At 32.6% G+C, this 23,141-nt stretch overlaps 1 protein-coding gene across 1 annotated transcript in view; it reads left to right on the forward strand.

Annotated features, from left to right (window-relative positions):
* The window catches only part of LOC126881627 (lipase member H-like), a 45,066-nt gene extending 24,289 nt beyond the window's left edge, over positions 1-20,777 (forward strand). Inside the window, exon 4 of the mRNA XM_050645999.1 lies at positions 20,666-20,777. Coding sequence (XP_050501956.1) covers positions 20,666-20,723 — 58 coding nt within the window. The 3' untranslated portion in view covers positions 20,724-20,777. The remainder of the gene's footprint in view (positions 1-20,665) is intronic.
* Positions 20,778-23,141: the final 2,364 nt, after the last annotated feature.

Genomic DNA, 23,141 nt, shown 5'->3' on the forward strand with positions numbered 1-23,141 from the left:
GGATCAAGAAAAAGTACTAGTAGTCTAGGATTTTTTCCTGGCTATCCAATGGCGACCTTTAATTTTACCTTGACCTTCAACGGACGTCATCTTCTAGAGATTCAAGGGTTTTCGGCATTAAATTGATATAAACAGATTACTCATGAGTTTTGGGATCGCTGAACACGAATATGCCATCAGAATTGACCTCCGGATAACGTGATTGCCAGGGCCACTGCAAGGGACGTCATCTTCTAGAGTTTAGATGGTTTTCGGCATTTAATTGATGCAAATGAATTACTGGAGGGTTTTTTAAGGTCGCTAAACACGAATATGCCACCAGAACCAACCCCCGGAGCACCCGGTTTCCAAGGTCAATGAAAGGGGCTCCTGAAGTTTCGAGGATCTTTGGTACTTTATTGATGCAAACGGATTACTCGTAGGTTTTTGGAGTTGCTGAACACGAATACCCCATCAGAACAGACATCGGAGTACCTGGTACCAAAGGAACGTCATGCTTTGGAGATTCGAGAGCTGTCGGTACTAAATTAATGTAAACTGATTACTCACAGGTTTTTGGGGCTGCTGAACGTTAATTCGATATCATATCCGATCCTTGGATCACCTGGTGCCTAAGGCAGGTCTTCTTCTGGAGTTTCGACAGGTTTCGGCATTAAATTGATGCAGATGGTTATTACTCATTAGATTTTGGAGCTGTTAAACACAAATACGCCATCATAACAGACACCGGGTTACTTACGTCATCTTCTGGGGTTTCGAGAGTTTTCGGTACTAAATTGATACAAGCGGATTACTCTTGTGTTTTTGGGTTTGCTGAACAAGAATATGACTTAGATAAAAGACTCTGGAGTATCTAGTGGCCACGATGAATACCACTATCAAAATAGAATGTAGTAAATGATATAAAAATAAATGAAAGAGAAACATTGTCAGATATAATTGAGTTTATATTTTTTATAAATAATTAAAACAATTGAAGAGCACAATATAGTTATTTTATTAATATTTTTGACTTTCAAAACGGTATAAAGGACCTCGAAACTCCAGAAGATGATGTGCCATAGTGCATGTTCGGTAGTATAATTATATGCATGTTCGGCAATCCCAAAAACCTAAGAGTAATCCATTTGATTCCTCCGAAACTCCAGAAGATAACTTGTCTTAGGCCGCGTTCAGAGTGGACGAGCAAAGAGCAAAGAGCAAAGAGCAAAGAGCAAAGAGCAAAGAGCAACGAGCAAAGAGCAAAGAGCAAAAAGTGCACGTTCAGAGTGGACGAGCAAAGAGCAAAGAGCAAAGAGCAAAGAAGTGCTAATAGCGGGTAGTTACGCTAGACGAGAGTTTAGTTCTTTTCCACTCGGCAGTATGGATAGGAACGGTAGGATATTTGCCCTTTACTCTCACAGTAGTCCATGTAGTGAGACCGCTCCCGTCTGAAAAAATTTCCGATTCGTTCTCTTTGTGGATTCCTATTTAAAAATATTTTAAAATTTCCTTTAAACAAATCTGAAGGGTGCCGGGCGGAATTTTTGGGCAGAAATTGTTTAAACAATTTTTTTTAAACAAATACAAAAGATCACGTTTTTTGCTCTGGAACATATATTTTTAAGTTTTGTGGGTCATTCTAAACAACAAAGGTATCTTGTAAATGTTCTCAAAAATTGATAGTTTTCGAGTTATAGGCAATTTAAAATCTGAAAAATGCGAAAATACGCATTTTCGAGGTCTAAAAACTCATATTTAAATTAGTATTTTTGAGGTTGCCAGATACATAAATTGAAGTTTAAACATTGATCTTCAAGACTCTGAAGAGTGATCGCATCTAACCTTAATTTATACCGTTGTTTTTTAATTGTTAAATATGCGTGTTTATCCGATTTTTTTGTCGGTGCGGAGCGCTCTATTTCAAAAATCTCCTATTTTCCTCCGAAAATTATTTTTTCTAGATTTTTTGGGATTTTCTAAATAAAATAAGTGTCTTGACATTTTTCTCAAAAGTTAAGAGTTTTAAAGTTATAAGCGATTTAAAATCCAAAAATGAGTTTTTTATTAACTTAACTTTAAAACTATTAACTTTTGAGAAAAATGTCAAGAAACTTATTTTATTTAGAATATCCCAAAAAATCTAGAAAAAATAATTTTCGGAGGAAATAGGTGATTTTTGAAATAAAGCGCGCTGCACCTGCAAAAAAATCTGATAAACACGCATATTTAACAATTAAAAAACAACGGTATAAATTAAGGTTAGACGCGATCACTCTTCAGAATCGAAGCTGAATGTTTAATCATCAATTTAAGTATCTGGTAACCTCAAAAATACTAATTGAAATATGAATTTTTAAGCCACGAAAATGCGTATTTTCGCATTTTTCAGATTTTAAATCGCCTATAACTCGAACACTATTAATTTTTGGGAAAAATTACAAGATACCTTTTTTGTTTAGAATAACCCAAAAAATCTAAAAATATATGTTCCGGAGCAAAAAACGCGATCTTTTGTATTTGTTTAAAAATAGTTATTTATGAAACAGTTCGTGAAGTATGCTTTTTTCGAACGCACGCGATATTTAGAGCACGAGCGACAGCGGAGCGAGTGCTATACATCGCGTAAGTTCGCAAAAAGTACTTCGTGCACAGTTTCATACAATATTTTATCTACTCTACCATAAACAAATAAAAAACTGTAACTCTTCGTCACTGGAATTCATTTCTATTCTACAATTTTTAGAACTTTCGACATTTAAAAATTCTAACTTCTTTCAAACCAGAAAACTGTAAAAACTTTTGTCGTAATTTATTGCTCATTATGTCATCACCATGACAACGCCAAAGTTAAGGATATTTGATTATATGAAAGTGTGTTAAAAACAGTGCGAAAAAGTAAGTCCCATTTAAAATACATTGTTACTTCACGCTCACTTTAAACACTTCACGCACTGCTATCTATAATGACAGTTTTCACAAACTGAAAACTTACACATAACATAACATAGAGTAGATAAAATTGTTTAAACAATTTCTGCCCAAAAATTCCGTCCGGTACTCTTCAGATTTGTTTAAAGGGGACATTTTTGAATAGGAATTGACAAAGAAACCGAATCAAAATTTTTTTCAGACGGGAGCGGTCTCACAACATGGACCAAAGAGTGCGAGCGGAGAAATCAAACTTGTTTGGTTTCGCCGCTTTGCTCTTTGCTAGCACTCTGTGTACTAGGCCGGGCCGAAAAAATTTTTTTTTACTTTTTCTATACGGCTAGTTGCCAAAAGTTGTGACTAGTATTTATATAATCCTATACCAAATTTGGGCCATTTTAAAAAATATTTAACCAGGCCCTTAAAATTTTTTTTTTGGCCAAATTTTTTTTTCAAATTCTTGTACAAGGCTAGTGGCTAAAAGTTGGAACTACTATTTATATAATCCTATATCAAATTTGGGCCGGTTTAAAAAGTAATTAACAGGGCCCCCCGGCCCTTAAAGAATTTTTATTTTGTTAAAAAAAATGCTAGGAGCTATTAAAAAAGCTTCTGTTGTCATATTCTATTGTTAAGCGAAAGAAAGATAGTACAGTCGACAGGAAAAAATACTTAAGCTTTTAAATGCCGTTTTAGACGATCTAAACTAAATTTTAAAAGATAATACAACGCTGGTCATCGACAGAACTAAAATTCGGAGAGGAGTTAAGAACAACAGACGGCAACTCCAGCGCGGGAATAAAAATTTAAACAAGTCAATTAAAGGGCTATACTGTGATGAAAGAAAATATCAAACCATGGTCTTAGGAAACGCGAGACGAATTATGAAAACTGAAGACCATATAGTTCTAATCGAAGGATCCGGTAATTTATATTTTGGCTACTTAGCTCTTAGCCAGTATCGTGTCATATTGTCGAAGGAATATCTATTATTATTTACAAAGCCGTAATATAGATCTAAGCATTTTAAGTGTTGTAAGATGTGATGGTACAAATGTCAATACGGCTGGAAGGTAGAATCATTTCAATTATAGAAAGGCGAGTGCATAAACCATTACAGAGGAATGTATGCCCGTTGCACGCTACTGAACTTGCCTTGCGATATTTGCTGCAAAAACTATATGCCCACACAAAAGGTCCCTATTCATATTCTGAGCTGATTGGATCCCCTCTTCCCAATTGCAAAAAAATGCCTGTTATTAAATATAAACCCATAGAAGCTATCCTGCCTCTGGTAAACGAAAATGATCTAAGTTCAGATTAACAGTATTTATTCAAACTATATAATTATATAGTTTTCTCCAATTATTATAATAATAAAAATTTGAGATGGAATGTGTTCTCAAAGTTTGGCAGAGAAAAGTCCAGAGAAGATGGCACAATCACGTTGGTTCACGACAGCGAACCGCATTCTTAGAGTTTATGTAGCTACAACTGATCCTTGTGAAAGCTTAATGATTTTAGCTGAGTTTGTATTACAAGACAAGTATATTCTCGTATGAGATTTGAGATAAAAACTCAGCCAAGATGAAAATATGGTGCCAGGCATCTATGGAAATTAATACAGGCCTCGAGAGATTTTCCGAGTAATGTCTCATCAATTATCAATAAAGTTAGGTATTCAATGCAATGCTTAATTTGCACACCCGGAAGTCATTCAAATTTGTATGTTAACAGATTCACGTTAACGTATTAGAAAGGTTGCTGTCAGAAAAATTTTAAAATATAGGAAGGCTGATATAAAAATTGCGTTTTCATAGTATCCCAAATCCCTAAATCAATTTCGATGCAGAAGATTACATACATCTTATAGTGAGCGGGTGGAACTCGCCATGCAGCTACCTCATCGTGATGAGTTCTGGGTTAAATAAATAATAATATACAAAATAATGTTAAATATGTCCATAATAGTTCAATGTAACATCCTTTCGTGCCGAATATTGATTCAAGCAAAGAGCTGCACAATTCACAGCGCAAAAGTAGTAAATAAATATGAATTGTTTACCCCTCTTTTATATTTTTAGTCCTGGGGGCTGGTTAAATCTTTTTAAATCATGATGAAAATTTCTTAACGAGATAGTAACATCGATATTAATATTTTGGACACAAGCCCGCCCCAAAAATAAAGCAAAAACAAATCATTTTTTTTAGGCCCCCGGGGGCCCGGTCAAAAATATTTTAATTCGGCCTATGTTTGGTACACAGTATTAGGACTACCATACACAACATTTTTTTACTAGCCCGTTTAAAATTTCCCAAAAAATTTTTTTTTGCCCTTTTTCGGCCCGGCCTACTGTGTACCTCCATTTCCCAGTATGAGTTTGATTTCTCCGCTTTGCTCTTTGCTCCTTGCTCTTTGCTCTTTGCTCGTCCACTCTGAACGCGGCCTTAGGCACCAGCTGCTCCTGTGTCTGTGCTGATCACGTATTCGTGTTCAGTAACCCCCAAAACCTATAATTAATCCGTTTGCATTAATGTAGTACCAAAGACCCTCGAAACTCCAGGAACCCCATTCATTGACCTTGGAAATCAGGTGCTCCGGGAATCGGTTCTGGTGGCATATTCGTGTTAAGCGACCTCAAAAAACCCTCCAGTAATTCATTTGCATCAATTAAATGCCGAAAACCATCGAAACTCTAGAAGATGACGTCCGTTAAAGGCCAAGGTCAAAGTAAAGGTCGCCATTGCATAGCCAGGAAGAAATCCTAGACTACTAGTACATTTCCTTGTTCCACACTTCTACATGTTGCCAAATAACCAGTAACTCACGGAATTGGAATACCCCGTAAATCTTATAATTTTCGGAGTTTGGGCTTCTATATTTTGAAAATCCTTCATACGATTGAGTTGTGCCCATAAGAACTTTTTATCAGGATGCTTCAAAGAGTATTTTCCCAAAGTATAAACGAAATCCACTGGGACCTATTTTCCATAAGGTTTGTGCGGGGTCCTTTATTGCAAAACGGAAGACAAAATAGCTGTTTTTTAAACGCTTTTATTTAGTTCAATAGATTGCGTCAAATCTTTGGATGTTAATTTGACTACCTTTTCTTCCATGCAAATGAATGAAAATTTACAGACATATGCATTCGCGGGAACAATACACGAATAGACGACAAATAATTGTTGTTTATGTTTATTAATTGTTTAAATAAAAAAAAACGATTTTAATGGAAAAAGGATTAAATTCTCGTGTTTTTTACAATGTAGAAACTTGAAACTTTTACGGATTGTAGGTAATGATATAACCTATACATAATTTCACTCTTTACGTTAATTGTTTACGTTATGCGTCATAAATAAACAATAAAGTTTTAAATTTTGAACACTCATATATTTGTTTATACAGTACGATGCAAATGAAAAGAATAAATTCGTTATTTCGTAAAAAGGCGACTTTAAGGAAAAATCCTGAAAGAGGCCGATTTTTATTTTTAAATTACGATATTTTGGCATATATTTCATACTAGTGACGTTATCCATCTGGGCGTGATGACGTAATGGATGATTTTTTTTAAATGAAAATTGGGGACATGCGATAGCTCATTTGAAAGGTCATTCAATTCTCTATTCAGTAATATAAAAATTTATATAATTATTTGTACAGGGTGTCCAAAAATAAATTTTTATTTAATTATTTGACAAAAAAGAAGAATGTATGTAATTTATTTAACCCAGAATACATTTTACAGTTGCCCGTAAACAGAAAAAAAATGTGTATTTCAGAAATAAACATTTCTTTTCGATTAAATTAACTATTCAAGCCAGCTCCCGCCAGCCACCTACCTCTTGGAAGTTTTAACATTCAATTTAAGCGAAAAGCAATGATTATTTGTGATATAAACATTTTTGTCTGGTTTCTGACAGCAGTAAAATGTATTTTAATTTTAATTTAATAAGTTACACACATTCTTCTTTTTTTAAACGCTTTTCTTTAGTTCAATAGTTTGCGTCAAATCTTTAGACGTTAATTTGACTGCCTTTTCTTCAATGCAAATGAATGAAAATATGCAGACATATGCATTCGCGGGAACAATACACAAATAGTCAATAAAAATTATTTTTTTATGTTTATTAATTGTTTAAATAAAAATAAACGATTTTAATGGAAAATGCTTAAATTCTCTTGTCTTTTACAATGTAGAAACTTAAAACTTTTACGGATTGTAGGTAATGATATGAACTATACATAATTTCACTTTTTACGTTAATTGTTTACGTTGTGCTTCATAAATAAACAATAAAGTTTCAAATTTTGAACGCTTATAATGAAATATTGAACGAAAATATATTTGTTTATATAAAAATCGGCACTTATTCGTGTCAAATTTCAATACAATACGAAACAGAACCTCACCCAAAACTCAAATTCAAAAAATTCGTGTTTTTATCGTAGTCTTAGAAAAAACCACCGGTAGAGATGTTTTGTGCTACAATTAACATTAGAATTCGTTTTGGCGTATTAATTAAACGCTTTTCTTTAGTTCAATCGTTTGGGTCAAATCTTTGGACGTTATTTTACTGCCTTTTCTTCAATGAAAATGACTTAAAATTTGCAGACATATGCATTCGCGGGAACAATACACGAATAGTCAATAATTTTTTTATGTTTGTTAATTGTTTAAATATAAAAACGATTTTACCAGAAAATGCTTAAATTCTCTTGTTTTTTACAATCAAGAAACTTGAAACTTTTACAGATTGGAGCTAATTATATAAACTATACATAATTTCACTTTTTACGTTAATTGTTTACGTTATGTTTCATAAATAAACAATAGAGGTTGTAGCTAATTATATGAACTATACATAATTTCACTTTTTACGTTAATTGTTTACGTTATGTTTCATAAATAAACAATAGAGTTTCAAATTTTTTGCCGATTCCGACTACTTTTCATGTTTGTTCATCATATGTTTTATACATATTTTAATAAACATGACGATATATTTTAATGTTTGAAAAGTGTAAGACTAAAAAGTAAAAAATAAAAAAATATGAAAAAAAATTTTTAGGAAACGCTTTTCTTTAGTTCCGAGTGACTAAAATTAAAAATATTAAAAATTCAACTAAAAAACAAAAAATAAAAAAAAAATTGAAAAATCCAACACATTCGTCAAAGAAAAGCGTGGGGCGAAAACCGTTTATTCGATGAAGACGCGCCACGCTTTTCTTTGACGAATGTGTTGGATTTTTTCAATTTTTTTTTAATTTTTTGTTTTTTAGTTGATTTTTTAATATATTTAATTTTAGTCACTCGGAACTAAAGAAAAGCGTTTCCTAAAAATTTTTTTTCATATTTTTTTATTAATATTGTTAACAACAATTTTATTGTTGCTTAAAATTTGTTTAAATGTATCTAAATTTGAGGGTATTATGGTGTTTGAATGGTGTACAAAAATTTTTTTGAAAAACAAGCCAATTTCTGAGGCTGGTCCAGTTAATTTGGCTGACTGGATTTCAATGAGCTATGGCTCATTCATGGCCCTCCGTAAAGATGTAAACTAATAGCCTATGAAAAAAATTTAAAAAAGTTATATTTACATATGTAGGGGAGTAGGGGGCTAGTTGTAACAATTTTCATAAAATCAAATATATCTTGACAGCTATTTTCCCAATCATAACTAATTAAAGACAAAACGCTAGTTTAACTCTCTCTGAATAAAATTGAACTGAAGAAAAGTTAAGAAGACTGTTATTTTTTAATCAACTAGCATTTTACCAAAAAAAGTGCATTGTTACAACTTACCCCGCGCTTGGGGCTAGTTGTAACATCTATTGGGGCAAGTTGTAACGTTACGAAAATTCGAAATTTTTTGAATATTTTGAAGAAAATACCAACGTTGGTCCTGTTGAAAGATGTTGCTTGACTTAATAAGGTGGCTTCTGGTGTTCCTAAATATATATGTAGATTTCTACGCATAATTTTGGACCCAATCTGGACCAACTGTATAATTTTGATACCAAGAAGAAGGAAGTTGCTTAGCACTGAGTTTCACAGCATATTGGTAAGGCTGTTTTCGCATCTTCATGGGAATTATTCCAAAATATACTTCGGTGCACTACAGAATATAGGAAGCCATTTTACTTTCTTCTTCGGCTGTAAAAACTATCCCTGGTTTAGTGCAGCCCACTTGTAGACTCTTAATGTAATATTTATTTTTTTCTATATCGTTCTATATCCAGAAAACATTACATCTCACAGCATCTAGAGACATAACAGTGATCATGGGTGATTTCAACGCAAAAATTGGCGAAGGAAAATGCTACCCTAATGTAGGATCATATGGGCTTGGCGAACGAAACGACAGAGGAGATCGCCTAATAGAATTTTGCCAGGAGCATAATGTTATAGCCGCAAATACATTCTTTAAATTACCTAAGCGACGCCTGTATACATGGAAATCACCAGCTGACAAAGAGCACAAAATTGTCAGAAATCAAATTGACTACATCCTAATAAAGCACAGATATCGAAACTCAATTCAGGCAGTAAAGGCATATCCAGGAGCAGACGTATCCTCTGATCACAGTCTTCTTATTGCTAGGTTTCAACTTCAACTAAAAAAGACCCAAAAAAGCCGCAACAACAATAAACTTAACATACAGAAACTAAAGTCAGAAGAAACAAAAGAAAATCTGAAACACGAAATCAACACAAATCTAGACAGAAACCCAGGAAATAATTGCAACGTAGAACAGCAGTGGCAATTCTTCAAAACCTCTATATTAGAACCAAGTAAGAAAGTACTTACTACAACCAAATGTAAGAAAGAAGAATGGATGACGGAGGAAATTCTAGACTTGATGAATGAAAGAAGAAAAAACAAAACCATTAATAAGACTCGCTATAAACAGCTTCAAAACCAAATAAGAAGAAAAATTAGGGAGGCTAAAGAAACCTACTTCTCTGAAAAATGTAAAGAAATAGAAGAACTGCAAAACACATATGACAACTTCAACCTACATAAAAAAGTCAAAGAACTAGCCGGAATAGGAAATAGAAGAACCTCAAATATATTGCTCGACAAAAATGGAAATATTATAATGGAGACAAAACGAAAACTACGACGATGGAAAGAGTATATCGAGGAACTATTTCATGACCAGAGAGAAGCTAGTACATCCGTAGATAGCCAAACGGGAGATGTAGGCCCAGAGATAACCAAATCAGAGGTTAGTCAGGCAATAAACTCTATGAAAACCAATAAATCTGCTGGTCCAGATGAATTGCCTAGCGAGCTGATAAAGTTGGTCAACGAGAAAAACCTGGACATAATAGTAGAACTGTTCAACGCTATCTATACTACTGGAATCATCCCTAGAGAAATGTTGACATCAGCCTTTGTGTGTTTGCCAAAGAAGGTGAATGCAAAAGAATGCAGTGACTACCGAATCATAAGCTTAATGTCACATACCTTGAAAATTCTATTGAAAATTATCCACGCCAGAATACACTCTAAACTGGAGCTGGATATTAGTGACACTCAATATGGGTTCCGCAATGGTATGGGTACCAGAGAGGCATTATTCTCCTTCAACGTGCTGACACAGAGATGTTTGGATGTTAACCATCCTCTTTACGTCTGTTTTATAGACTACAATAAGGCGTTTGATAAAGTAAAACATGATCGACTCATGGAAATCCTAAAAAATAAAAACCTAGATGAAAGAGATTTAAGACTAATAACACACCTCTATTACAATCAGCGAGCAATAGTAAGAATTGAAAAAGAAACATCTGAAGAAATGGAAATAAAGAGAGGAGTCAGGCAAGGCTGCATACTATCACCTCTATTATTTAACGCTTATTCTGAAGAGGTAATGCGAGAAACTCTGGAAGATGAAACAGTCGGCATAAGAGTAAATGGAGTCTTAGTTAACAACATCAGATATGCAGATGATACAGTAATAATAGCCGATAGTTTACAAGACCTGCAAAGACTCATGAGTAAAATAGTAAGGTGTAGTAGGGAGTACGGACTCTCTCTCAATATCAAAAAGACGAAGTTTATGAAAATTAGTAAAAACAACCATAATACTAACGAAATCTTGATAGTAGAGGGCCAGCAGATCGAAAGAGTAAAAAAGTACACTTACCTAGGAACACTTATAACAGAAAATAATGACTACACTGCAGAAATAAAAGTCAGAATCGAAAAAGCACGTTCTAATTTTATAAAAATGAAAAAGGTCCTATGTAGCAAAGATTTAACATTAGCTCTTAAAGTACGCCTAACAAAATGTTACGTCTACAGTGTTCTATACTATGGAGTGGAATCATGGACGTTAAATGTAGAGACAATGAGACGACTTAACGCCTTTGAAATGTGGACCTATAGAAAAATTATGAGGGTTTCCTGGGTAGATAGAGTTACAAACAATGAAGTACTGAGAAGAATAGGTAAAGAAAAGGAAGTTGAACTTACAATTAAAGAAAAGAAGCTACAGTATCTCGGACATGTGATGCGGGGCGAGAAGTATGGTATCCTACGACTCATAATGCAGGGAAAGATAGATGGCAGAAGAAGCATTGGAAGAAGACGAATTTCATGGTTGAAGAACCTGAGAGAGTGGTTTGGATGCAGCTCGAAACAACTATTTAGAGCTACTGCCTCAAAAATTAAAATAGCTATGATGATTGCCAACCTCCGTAGCGGAGACGGCACCTGAAGAAGAAGAATATCGTTATAAAGATAAATGACGCAGTCCGTGCGGTTTTACTTGCTTGCTTTATGCTACATTGATTATCTAAAATTTCCACTGAACCTAACTCGTAGACTTCACTTAGTTAGACTATTACTAAACTAAATAATACGTTTTTATATTGTAGATTATAAATTTAGTAAGATTCAGCGCAATTTGTAACATGTTACAACAAGCCCCAACGTTTTGTTACAACATACCCCGTAGCATACTTTTGTATATTTATTAAAATAACTGTAAAAATATCTTGCTAATCGTAAAATCGTTAAGCAACATCAAAGTACATATAACTAAATTTAAGAAATGAACTCCGAACGATTCATTTCTGTTTAAAACAATAGCGATAACCAAAATTTTATGAGAGTCAAATTTTAAATTACCCTATCAAAATGAAGCACGTGCACAAAAGTACTATTTGCAACTATCGGAGGATGGCTGGCTAGACGATGCCATTTGCATGGCGATAAGAGAATAAGATTGAGTCAGCTAAATTAGTTAAAAACGGTCAAATAACCTATATGAAAAAGCCGTGAAATTACTTACCCCTATTACAACAAGCCCCTTGTTCCCCTACTTAAAATTATTTGTTAATAAATAGTGCTTTTTAAGCTTATAAACAATTACATTAACTCCGTGGAAATTAGATCAAACTAAATGGCAATAAAAAATACAGGAAACTGATTAAAATGCACAACTTAAAAAAATAAAAGTTCTACCACCCTGGCGAGCTGAGATGACCCCTTTTTTTTTAAATCACTGTTACGTTAATTAACAACATTAAGAGCTGAAATTAACCAATCTTTTATAAGAAAACTCAAAGTTCTCAACAAAATTTTTAGCAAGAAAAAATATTACAAATTGTTTAAACAGACATGTTACAAACAAAGAGTATTTTGCGTTCCGAGTAAAAAATAGTGGACGTAGCGGCTGGCGTAGCCGAATGAGACTGAATTCGCGCTATTACACTAATAGCCGGTATAGGTGAAATTTTCTAGTCATTTTAGGCACGATAAGAGCCTAAACTTAAAAAGTAGAACCTAAAAGAAAACGTATGAACACTATGCCGTCACGTTTTAGTGACGAACATGCGTCGACATTGGTGCATCAAAGTTTCCACTTGTAGACGGAATAAATAAATTAAAACGTAGCCTCCTTCACTAATAGAATTTTTTTTCATTTTTTAAGTTTTACGTGGTTAACAAGTAAGACTGGTAATACGTTATAACCTAATTTGTACCCACCACCCTCTTCCTCCTTCCGCCACCATCAAAAACTTAATTTTTCGTCTTTATTTTTTTTTTAGGTGGAATGCAATACATTTTTAAATTTCAAAAATATTCACACCCACAATTGAGGCTTTTAAAAAACATGTCTCTTTTTTTATGGACCTGTAAATTGAGTGTACCGGGTGTCCCAATAAGAATGATTCTCGGCCATATCTCAGGAACCGTTTATAGTACAGCTTTGAGAAAAAAATATTTATAACAAAAGTTACCTCAGGAAAAGCCTGGAAATTATTTTCATAATTGTAAGTCCACCGCTAGAGGGTGTAATTGAATATCAAAAATTAAAAAATTAAAATTTTACAAAATTTACCTAATGAAAGGGCACTGGAAATTCAATTATTGTATTCTTCATAAAATTCTGCGCATATTTGATTTCACAAGTTTAAGTCTACTTTTGCAAATAAGAGGTGGGGGTGAGTGGGAACCTTCTTATGAAAAAATGGTTGTAAGTCCGGTTCTGCTAAATCGAATTTTGCATACTTGGTCTTGTTGAAAACAGCTCTTTTTCGTCAATTCGAGTGTCTTATTTTCGAAATAGCCCAATAAGTAATATGCAAGCTAGGAGGCGTTATTTAATTATTTTCAGAAATCTACTTTTCTTTGGAAAATATTAAATAGAAGTATGAATTTTTAATCCTGTGTTACAAAATTAGACTAAATTAGCAACATAATACCGAAAACCGCATGTCGATACCTTTTTTCTATCTCGAGATATTTTAAGAAAGGTGTAACTTTTAAACAACTGTTAATGTCACCGGTAAAAGAAGGTAAGGAAAAGTAGTGGGCTATGGAAAAAACAAAGAAACATTTTCCAGATGTAAACGTATATAATTAATTAAAACAACAATTAGACAAACAACACTATAAAATATAACAAAGAAATAAAACAACTACTTACTGACTTAGTGACGACCTAAATGTTCAAACTGTTGCCCATCATTTTCGATGCAAGCATTTACACTTTCAAGAGTAGATTGAACAGCAGTCTCAATTTCTGCTTTCACAATGCTTTGAATGGCGTTTCGTATTCTCTAGATTCTAGATCATGTTTTCTCGAGTAGTGGGCCTAGCGGTAAAAACAAGGTCTTTAATCCGTTCTCATAAATAAAAGTCTAAAACAATTAAATCTGTTGCTATTCAATCTGCTCTTGAAAGAGTAAATGCTTGCATCGAAAATGACGGCAACAATTTGAACATTAAGGCAGTCACTAAGACTAAGTAAGTAGTTCCTTTTATTTCTTTTTTATATTTTATAGTATTGTTTGTCTTATTGTTGTTTTAATTAATTATATACGTTTACATCTGGAAAATATTTATTTGTTTTTTCCATAGCACACTACTTTTCCTTAACCTCGTTTACCGGTGACAGTAACAGTTATGTTTAAAATTTACACATTTCTTAAGATATCTCGAGATAGAAAAAAGGTATCAACATGCGGTTTTCGGTATTATGTATGTTGCTAATTTGGTATAATTTTGTAATACGTGATTAAAAATGCATACTTGTATTTAATATTTTCCAAAGAAAACTAGATTTCTGAAAATAATTAAATAACGCCTCCTAGCTTGCACATTACCTATTAGGCTATTTTGAAAATAAGACAGTTACATTGACGAAAAAGAGCTGTTTTCAACAAGACCAAGTACGCAAAATTCGATTTAGCAGAACCGGAATTACAGCCATTTTTTTATAAGAAGGTTCCCACTTACCCCCACCTCTTATTTGCAAAGGTAGACTTAAACTTGTGAAATCAAATATGCGCAGAATTTTATGAAGAATACGATGATTGGATTTCCAGTGCCCTTTTAACAGGTAAATTTTGTAAAATTTTGATTTTTTAATTTTTGATATTCAATCACGCCCTCTAGCGGTGGACCTACAATTATGAAAATAATTTCCAGGCTTTTCCCGAGGCAACTTTTGTTATAAATATTTTTATCTCAAAGCTGTACTATAAACGGTTCCTGAGATATGGCCGAGAGCCATTCTTATTGGGACACCCGGTACATAACCCCTAATTAAAATATTTTATTTTTCGGAAAAAAAAGTATAACTTTTTTTGGTGATGGCTGCAAGTCTAATTTTTTTTAATCTTGTGTATTTTATCAAACACTGTATTCCTAATTTTTATAAGATTTTTTGTAAAGTTCGCCACATTCAAAAATCCGAAAAACTGTTTTTTAAATGGTTTTTGGTTATTTTCCCTATTTTATAGACTTCAAAATAGATCAAATCAATGTATCAAAGTCAATCGTGTTTTTTATAGGTTATATGGAAATTGAAGTAACTGAGTTCCTTAGAATATTTAAAAATGGAAAAAACACGTTCAAACCCCCAAAAACCACTAAAAAAACAGTTTTTTTGTATTATTAAACGTGGCAAACCTTAAGGAAAAGTCTGAAAAAATTAGAAATATAGTGTTTGATAAAATACATTAAATACAAGATTGAAAAAATTAGAACTGCAACCATCAAAAAAAAAGTTATAGGTTTTTCTCTGAACGAAAAAAATTTTTTTTTGAGGTGATGTACACTTAACCTACAGGTCCATAAAAATAGACGTATTTTGTAAAACCCTCAATTATGCGTGTGAATTTTTTGAAATTTAAAAATTGATTGCATCCGACATAAAAAAAAATAAAATCGGGATTTTTTTTTTTTGATTTTTAATGGTGGGGAAGGGGTGGTGGGTTAAAATTACGTTATTAAGTATTACTAGTCTTATTTGTTAATCACATATAACTTAAAGGTGAAATAAATTGAATTTTGTGAGAGAGGGAGGGTACCTTTTAATTTATTTATCCCGTCCATAAGTGGAAATTTTCATGCTACATTGTCGAAGCATGTTCGGCACTAAAACGTGACGGCATAGTGTTCATACGTTTTCTTTTAGGTTCTGCTATTTAAGTTTAGGCTCCTATCGTACCTAAAATGACTAGAAAATTTCACCTATACCGTATTAGTGTATTTTGTTTTTAATTTTATTAAGTGCAAATTTACAATCTACTCCAATTACAACACATAGTATTTAGCAAATAGTAGCAAAGTGTTGAATCCTGGCATGCTTTGGGCACCATCCATCGATGGTTCTCCAATACACCTAATCAGTTAGGTCCTCTGGCCATGTCCTTTTCAGTCTTCTTCCCACAAGTGGCGGCTGGTAGAGTTGTTGAATAGTTTGACTTTCATGGGCGAAATTTCTTTCTTGGGCTTTGTTTGCCTGTAGTTTAACATCTTCGATGAATGGTATCCCAAGGTCATTATGGATAGTTATATTGGAAACGTACCATGGTGCATTCGCTATCATGCGCAGCGTCTATTGAAAAGTTTGCAGTATTTTAGTGTTGCTCGGTTTGCTGCAGCCCCATAACTCTATACCATAACTCCATATCGGCTTTAGTATAATTTTGTATAATAATATACTTTGTTTTCTAATGATAACTGGGATCTTTTACCCAGCCAATACATTTGTCTGACTTTTAAATTTAGTTGAGCTTTCTTGGTTTTGATGTGGTTCTTCCATGTCAGCTTTCGGTCCAAAGGGAGTCCCAGGTACTTGACATCTGATTTTAAGGGGATAGGAATGTTGTTAATATGAACCTGTGGACAGTCGATCCTTCTTGTTGTGAACGTAATTTGTGAAGACTTTTCACCGTTTACTTTAATCTTCCATTTTTTAACCATGTTTGAAGTGAATTTAAATAGTTTTGCAGTTTGTTAGAAGCTCTATCTGGGTTATCGTATGATGTAAGGATTCCTGTATCGTCGGCAAATGTGGTCATAGTAATGTCATCATCAGCAGGTATATCAGCAGTGTAAAGGAGATAAAGGAAGGGACCGAGGACACTACCTTGAGGTACTCCGGATTGTATAGGATGATATTTGGAAAGTGAGGTATTTACTTTGATTTGGAAAAATCGCTCGCTCAGATATGATTTTAATATCAGGTATATTTCATTAGGCATATTTTTTTTCACTTTATACAACAGGCCTTTATTCCACACTTTATCAAACGCCTTTTCCACATCAAGGAATACTGCCGCACACATTTTCTTTCCCTCTAAAATTTCTTTTATATAATTTACCATCCTATGGCATTGCTGTATTGTTGAGTAGTAGTTGTATTATTGTAATAGCGCGCGAATTCAGTCTCATTCGGCTACGCCAGCCGCTACGTCCACTATGTTTTTACTCGGAACGCAAAATACTCTTTGTTTATAACACTTATGTTTAAACAATTTGTAATATTTTTTTAGTTAAAAATTTTGTTGAAAACTTTGACTTTTCTTATAAAAGATTGGTTAATTTCAATGTTGTTAATTAACGTAAGAGCTATTTTTTTTAAAAGGGGCCATCTCAGCCCCCCAGGGTGGTAGGACTTTTAATTTTTTTTAAGTTGTGTATTTTAATCAGCTTTCCGTATTTTTATTGCCGTTTAGTTTGATTTAATTTCCACGGAGTTATTGTAATTGTTTATAAGCTTAAAAAGTGCTATTTATTAACAAATAATTTTGAGTACATAAATGTAACTTTTTTTTAAATTTTTTTCATAAGCTATGAGTATACATCTTAACAAACGAAATAAGCCCCAGATCATTAAAGTCCAGTCAGCCAAATTAACTGGACCAGCCTCAGAAATTAGCTCGTTTTTCAAAAAATTTTATAAACAAATTCAATTTCGCAAAAACTTTTTAACCGATCTGGGCCATTTTTTGCACACCATTCAAACACCATAATACCCTCAAGTTTAAATACATTTAAACAAATTTTAATTAACAATAAAATTGTTATTAACAGTATCCAAAAACAGCGATTTTGTCGTCAGTTTTGCAATAACTTTTTTGTTTATTAACCGGTTTTCATTTAGCGTATCTCATCCGATGTATCTTTTTTGTCTGAAAAAGTTACCTGTGAATGTCAAATCTCTAAATAAACAAGTTTTTATGTTATGAGCAAAATACTAAGTTTGACGTCTTTGTTGTTAATTTAAAAATTGTTCCACTAAAAAGTTGATAAATCCCAAGATGGTAGTCTTTTTGTAATATCTCATACTACACATTTCAACTGCCAAACCCTGTATTTTCAGTTATATCGACTAAAAACCTAATTTGATTGGTCTATATTTATCGACATATATCGATATTTATCGACTTGTCCTGCCTAAGTGTTTTCACTCAGATCGTATTTGGTCGTTCCCTTCTACTTTTTCCACAAACGCGCATATCAACAATTCTTCGTATTGGGTGACTAACGTCAAGACTTTGAACACGACCAAATAAATCTTAGCCTATGACCTGTCTTTTTGCATCAATCGGTGTCATCACTAGACTTCCCCTAATCTACTTATTCTTAATTTTATCTTTTTTTGTCAAAAAACCATAAAATCCTTTATAAAAGGTATGTTTGTTAAAATCCCTATACAGGGCTACATCAAAAATAGAACTAGTTTTCAATCGGTCGACCGATCATCATCAGTGTTTGCTTGAAACTAACATGCTAACAACCAAAGTAAAAAATATTTGGGTAAAAACCCTTTACAATTAATCCGTCATAGTAACATGGAAATAAGATGTAAATTTTAACATGGATATTTAAAATATCCAATGTTTCGTCCTCTAGGTACCATTGAGCTCGAATCTGACTTGTTCACATCAAGAAGAGAGCATGAAACATTGGATATTTTAAACGTCCATGTTTAAATTCACATCTTATTTCTATATTACTATGACGGACTAATTGTAAACGGTTTTTACCCAATATATATAAAAATGTGACAAGCTCGATACAACTACACGCTAACAGCAACCAAATAAAAATCCAAAGAGGTATCCGACAAGGTGATACGTTATCACCTAAACTTTGCATATCGGCTCTAGAAAAAGCGATCAAAACCCTCGAATGGGGTGACAAGGGAATAAATGTGGACGGAGAGATGCTACACCACCTAAGCCACGCAGACGATATAGTCCTGATTGCAGACAATTTGGGACAAACAAAGAAAATGTTGGAAGAACTTGAAGGAGTACAGCCTGTCATAAAATAGGCTTAAAAATGAATATAAAAAAAAACAAAATATATGACGAACTTAGTACCAAGTAAATACCTTGAAATACAAAAGGAACAAATAGAACTGGTAGACAAATATATATATATATCTAGGTCACGAAATTAAGATAGGTAAGGATAATCAAACAACCGAAGTATCCAGAAGAATAATACAAGGATGGGCAGCATTTATTTTTAGATTTTATTTTTTTTTTGCTGGGATGCAATCAATTTTAAAATTTCAAAAAATTCACGCGCATAGTTAAGGCTTTTGTAAAACACGTATATTTTTTAGAGACCTGTAAGTTGAGTGTACATAACCTCAAAAAAATTTTATTATTTTTTTTTGGAAAAAAGTATATAACTTTTTTTGGGGACAGCTACAGATCTAATTTTTTTTTAGTCTTGTGTATTTTATCAAACACTATATTTCTAATTTTTTTCAGATTTTTCTGTAACGCTGGTCACCTTCAAAAATTAAAAAACTGTTTTTTAAGGGGGTTTTGGGGGTTTGAACGTGTTTCTCTCATTTTTACATATTCTAAAGGACTCAGTTACTTCAAGTTACATATAACCTATAAAGACGAAATTTATTTGATATATTCTGAAGTCTATAAAATAGGGAAAATCCCCAAAAACCCCCAAAAAACAGTTTTTCGGATTTTTGGAGGGGGCGAGCCTTACGGAAAAATCTGAAAAAAATCAGAAATATAGTGTTTGATAAAACACACAAGATTAAGAAAAAATTAGACCTGCAGCTACTCCCCAAAAAATGTTATACGCTTTTTTGGAAAAAAATTTTTCTCTAATTTTTTTGAGGTTATGTACACTCTATCTACGGATCTATAAAAATAGACATGTTTTATAAAAGCCTCAGCTATGCGTGTGAATTTTTTGAAATTTTAAAGTTGATTGCATCCCACAAAAAAAAAATAAAAACGAAAAATGAATTTTTTTTATCGTGGGGGCAGGGGGAAGGAGGTGGTGGGTTAAAATTACGCTGAATCTTATGTGTTAATCACATAGCACTTAAAAAATAGAAAAAATTTAATTCTGTTAGTAAGGGAGGGTAACTTTTAATTTATTTATCCCGTCCATAAGTGGAAAGTTTGATGCGCCACTGTCGACGCATGTGCCACAAAATGATTAAGAAATTTCACCTATAGCGGCTCTTAGTCTAGTAGCCCTGTATAGGGATTTTAACAATAAGTATACCTTTTATAAAGGATTTTATGGTTTTTTGTAATAAATGGTATACAGCCAACTACAGGAAAAACCTTTTTTCCTCGTGGATCTTTTTTTGTCGCTTCATTCATTCATCTAAGCAGTCTCATTTCGGCCAAATGCATTCGATGTTCCACTTTCTTTTTAATTGCCCAAACTGCCATCTCCATAAGACCAACATAGTTGGTCTTGTGGAGATTTTATAGAATTTTCCCGTCAGCTTCATTGGAATTTTTCTGTCACTACACACCACTTGCTTATTTCCACTTATCCAGCATGAAAAGCCCACTGCTGGACATAGGCCTCTTCCTCCTCTTTCAAACTCCGTCTATCTTTCACCGCTCTTATCCAGTTTTTATTTAGCCTTTTTAAATCGTCACTTCACCTCTTTAGTATGCATTTTATTAAAACTAAAAATTTGTTTGATTTTTAGGGCACAGGGATCATATTTCCTCCAAACCAATAGGAAGCCACCATATGCTAAAAATTAATGTGATTTAATGTATATTTTGTATAGAATTAAATTATTCTTTTACTTCTTGTTATTTTATTATTTTACTTCAATATAATGTTTTTATTCAAATAAAGACAAGCAAACCTACAGCTTAAGTAAAAAAAAATTAGAACTCGGATAGAGATAAATTAACAAAACTGAAATATTTTTCTCAAAAATCAAAATTTGGTGTTTGTCTTCATATATGGCCTTCTATTTGTTTTCTGAGCACGTTTTCAATATTTCTCTTATAATGATCATTTCAAAAGATTCTTTTCTTGTAGTCTTCTGAAATTTATGATTCGATTATTGTTAAATTGCATCTACTTATAGGTTATTGATTATATTCAAAATAAGATAGCTAAAAGGAACTACAACGTTAACGGGGTTTTATTATTTCATATGGTCAGTGGACATCTATATATGAAAAAACCGCGGAGTGCTACCATTTAAAGGGGTGCGTTTTTGAGAAATGGGTGAATTAGTCCCTGGGCACAGGTTACATTAGTGTGAGTTCTATGCATTTTTGGTACAAACATATCTACATAAAAATTGTTTCTGGTTAAATTTCCTATCTAAATATCACTTTCTAAAGTCAATGATACTTTTTTTGACAAAATATATTCAAAAGAAAAAGCACAAAGAAACCCAAAAGAAAGAAATTTTGTTTTTTGTCCCATAACTTTTGTCCACGAGGATATAGGTATAGACTTATAGACATTTAGTCCAAAGAAATAAGATTTTTCTCGTGACACATCCCCCTTTTTTTTAGTAGTATGGACATCTATGTTAATAACCTATATGTTTCCTGCAGCCGATTTTGATGATATACATAGCTATAAACAAATGAAGATCAAAAAACGCTAAATTTTTGCTTTTATCGTCTATTACTAAGAAGTGAAGCATTTTAAACAAATTTGAGCGTAAGAAACTGATAAATCATATAAAAAACTTCAACATGGCGTTCGCTGCATATGTCTATCCTTACTTGTTGCTTAAAAAATTGCAAAATAGGTCATAAATTTTGAGATTTTATAAATGTTCATAACTTATGTAAAAATTAAGTTAGAACTTTATTATTACAAGAAATGCTGAGACATCTGGTGCTTAAATAATATTCTAAATTTCAAAGCAATTGCTCAAATAGTTTAAAAGTTATTTAATTTGTTTTTCCCAAATTAATTTTTTTTTGCAACACTATAAGTCAGAAAACGATGAGGTTGCAGTAATACTTCGGACAGTTTATGAAAGAAAAATATTTATGCTATTAACTTAATTTAAAAAAAAATTACAAAAAATAATTAAAAATAGTGTAAAATTATTTTGCAAGAACATGTCGATTTTTTGCTTATAAACAATTAGAATAACTTTTTAACCGTTACCCGTAGAAAAATTATTTTTCCATATTTAGAAATACTAAATTTTTATACACATTTAGAAAGAAAAACAATTGTCCTACGATAATTAGGGACAAAGTTAGCCCCCTTTTTTTTAATTCACGGCAGCTTTGTTTATAACAATTAAGAAATAAAATTAGCCGCATTTGAAAGAACATACTTCAGTTTTAACGTACCAAGTATACAAAAGATTTCCTTTCAAGGAAATCGTCCACAAAGCTTAAAAATGTGGCCCTTAAAATCGGCCGGCGTTGAAACTTGGGATAGCGATGACAGGGGGGAAGGAGCTGTTAACTGTATCTCTGGTTCTCGATTATTTATTTCGTTGTTTCTTTTTTTAATTTGTATGTACTTTTTACGTACATTACGAATATGCGTTATTTAAATAAACTAATTGTTATATACACCATCAAATTTGTTTAAACAATTTTTTTCAATTTTTTTAATAATATTTGATGTAACTTTTATTGTAAAACTTACATATTAGTTATACAGGGCGTAACAAAAATACAGGTCATAAATTAATTCACATATTCTGGGACCAAAAATAGATCGATTGGTCCTAACTTACCTTAATACAAATGTGCACATAAAAAAAGTTACAGCCCTTTGAAGTTACAAGATGAAAATCGATTTTTTCCAATATATCGAAAACTATTAGAGATTTTTTATTGAAAATGGACATGTAACATTCTTATGACAGAAACATCTTAAAGAAAAATTATAGTGAAATTCTTGCATCCCATAAAAATTTTAAGGGGGTTTTGTTCCCTTAAACCCCCCAAACTTTTGTGTACAACCCAATCAAATTTTTATTGTGGTACATTTAGTTAAACTCACTGTTTTTAAAACTTTTTTGCCTCTTAGTATTTTTTCGATAAAGCATGTTTTTATCGAGTTGCGGCTTCTTTTTTAAAATGTTTATATAAAAATTTTATGGGGGTTTGTTTCTTTACACCCCCCAAATGTTTGTGAACGTTCCAATTGAACTATTACTGCGGTACCATTAGTTAAACACA

This window comes from Diabrotica virgifera, chromosome 3 (assembly GCF_917563875.1).
Source record: "Diabrotica virgifera virgifera chromosome 3, PGI_DIABVI_V3a".
Lineage (NCBI taxonomy): Eukaryota > Metazoa > Arthropoda > Insecta > Coleoptera > Chrysomelidae > Diabrotica > Diabrotica virgifera.